A 733-nucleotide genomic window follows, 5' to 3' on the forward strand; every position below is an offset into this window, starting at 1 on the left:
ATACAAAAAAGAAGGCGCTGCCTCGCAGCTCAACCAGAAATAATTAATCAGGTTCGAAACTTCTAGGGTAACCTGTAGGATAGAATTGATAGGTACCTCATAGTTCCAAATGAACGATAAGTTGAAATATGGGATGAACGTATCCTTATAGATTGCACTCATATTTTTTAAGAAAGCGCGGTGTCAACAAACTAATTCGGTTCAGAAATATTTCGATCTGATAGCCCATTATGCCTTCATGGAATCAAATTCAGTCTCAATTAAGGAACACTAGTAATCCTGTTGTGTTCATGGATATCAGTGTTGGAGCAACGGTAATTTTGATAACTTTGAATTTAATTTTACAGAGCTTATAGTGTGATGTTTACTCATTTATCTCTTATTTTTTTTTCTAATAGGAAATAGGTCGTATGATTTTAGAGCTCTTTGCAGACGTAGTACCTAAAACAAGTGAAAATTTTCGACAGTTGTGTACTGGAGAATATAAGAAGGATGGTGTCCCATTAGGTTTTAAAGGAAGCACCTTTCATAGAGTTATCAAGGATTTCATGATACAAGGAGGTGATTTTGTCAATGTAGGATAGTATATAAAGCTATGTTTGTTATCGAACATTCTGAGCAGACTTTCAATAATTTGTGATATTTTTAATTGCTCAATTAATTTATTTTTTAGGGTGATGGAACAGGAGTTATGAGCATTTATGGAGGAGTCAGTTTTTCAGATGAAAACTTT

At 33.8% G+C, this 733-nt stretch overlaps 1 protein-coding gene across 1 annotated transcript in view; it reads left to right on the plus strand.

The window, feature by feature from the left end:
- Positions 1 to 145: 145 nt before the first annotated feature.
- Positions 146 to 733, plus strand: part of LOC136796912 (peptidyl-prolyl cis-trans isomerase H-like) — a 6756-nt gene continuing 6168 nt past the window's right edge. The window contains exons 1-3 of the mRNA XM_067052024.1: positions 146 to 314; positions 399 to 575; positions 674 to 732. Of these exons, the coding sequence (XP_066908125.1) occupies positions 231 to 314; positions 399 to 575; positions 674 to 732 (320 nt within the window). The 5' untranslated portion in view covers positions 146 to 230. The remainder of the gene's footprint in view (positions 315 to 398; positions 576 to 673; position 733) is intronic.

The sequence above is a fragment of the Halyomorpha halys genome, unplaced genomic scaffold, assembly GCF_000696795.3.
Source record: "Halyomorpha halys isolate HHAL.00 unplaced genomic scaffold, Hhal_1.1 Scaffold2773.1, whole genome shotgun sequence".
NCBI classification, from domain to species: Eukaryota; Metazoa; Arthropoda; class Insecta; order Hemiptera; family Pentatomidae; genus Halyomorpha; species Halyomorpha halys.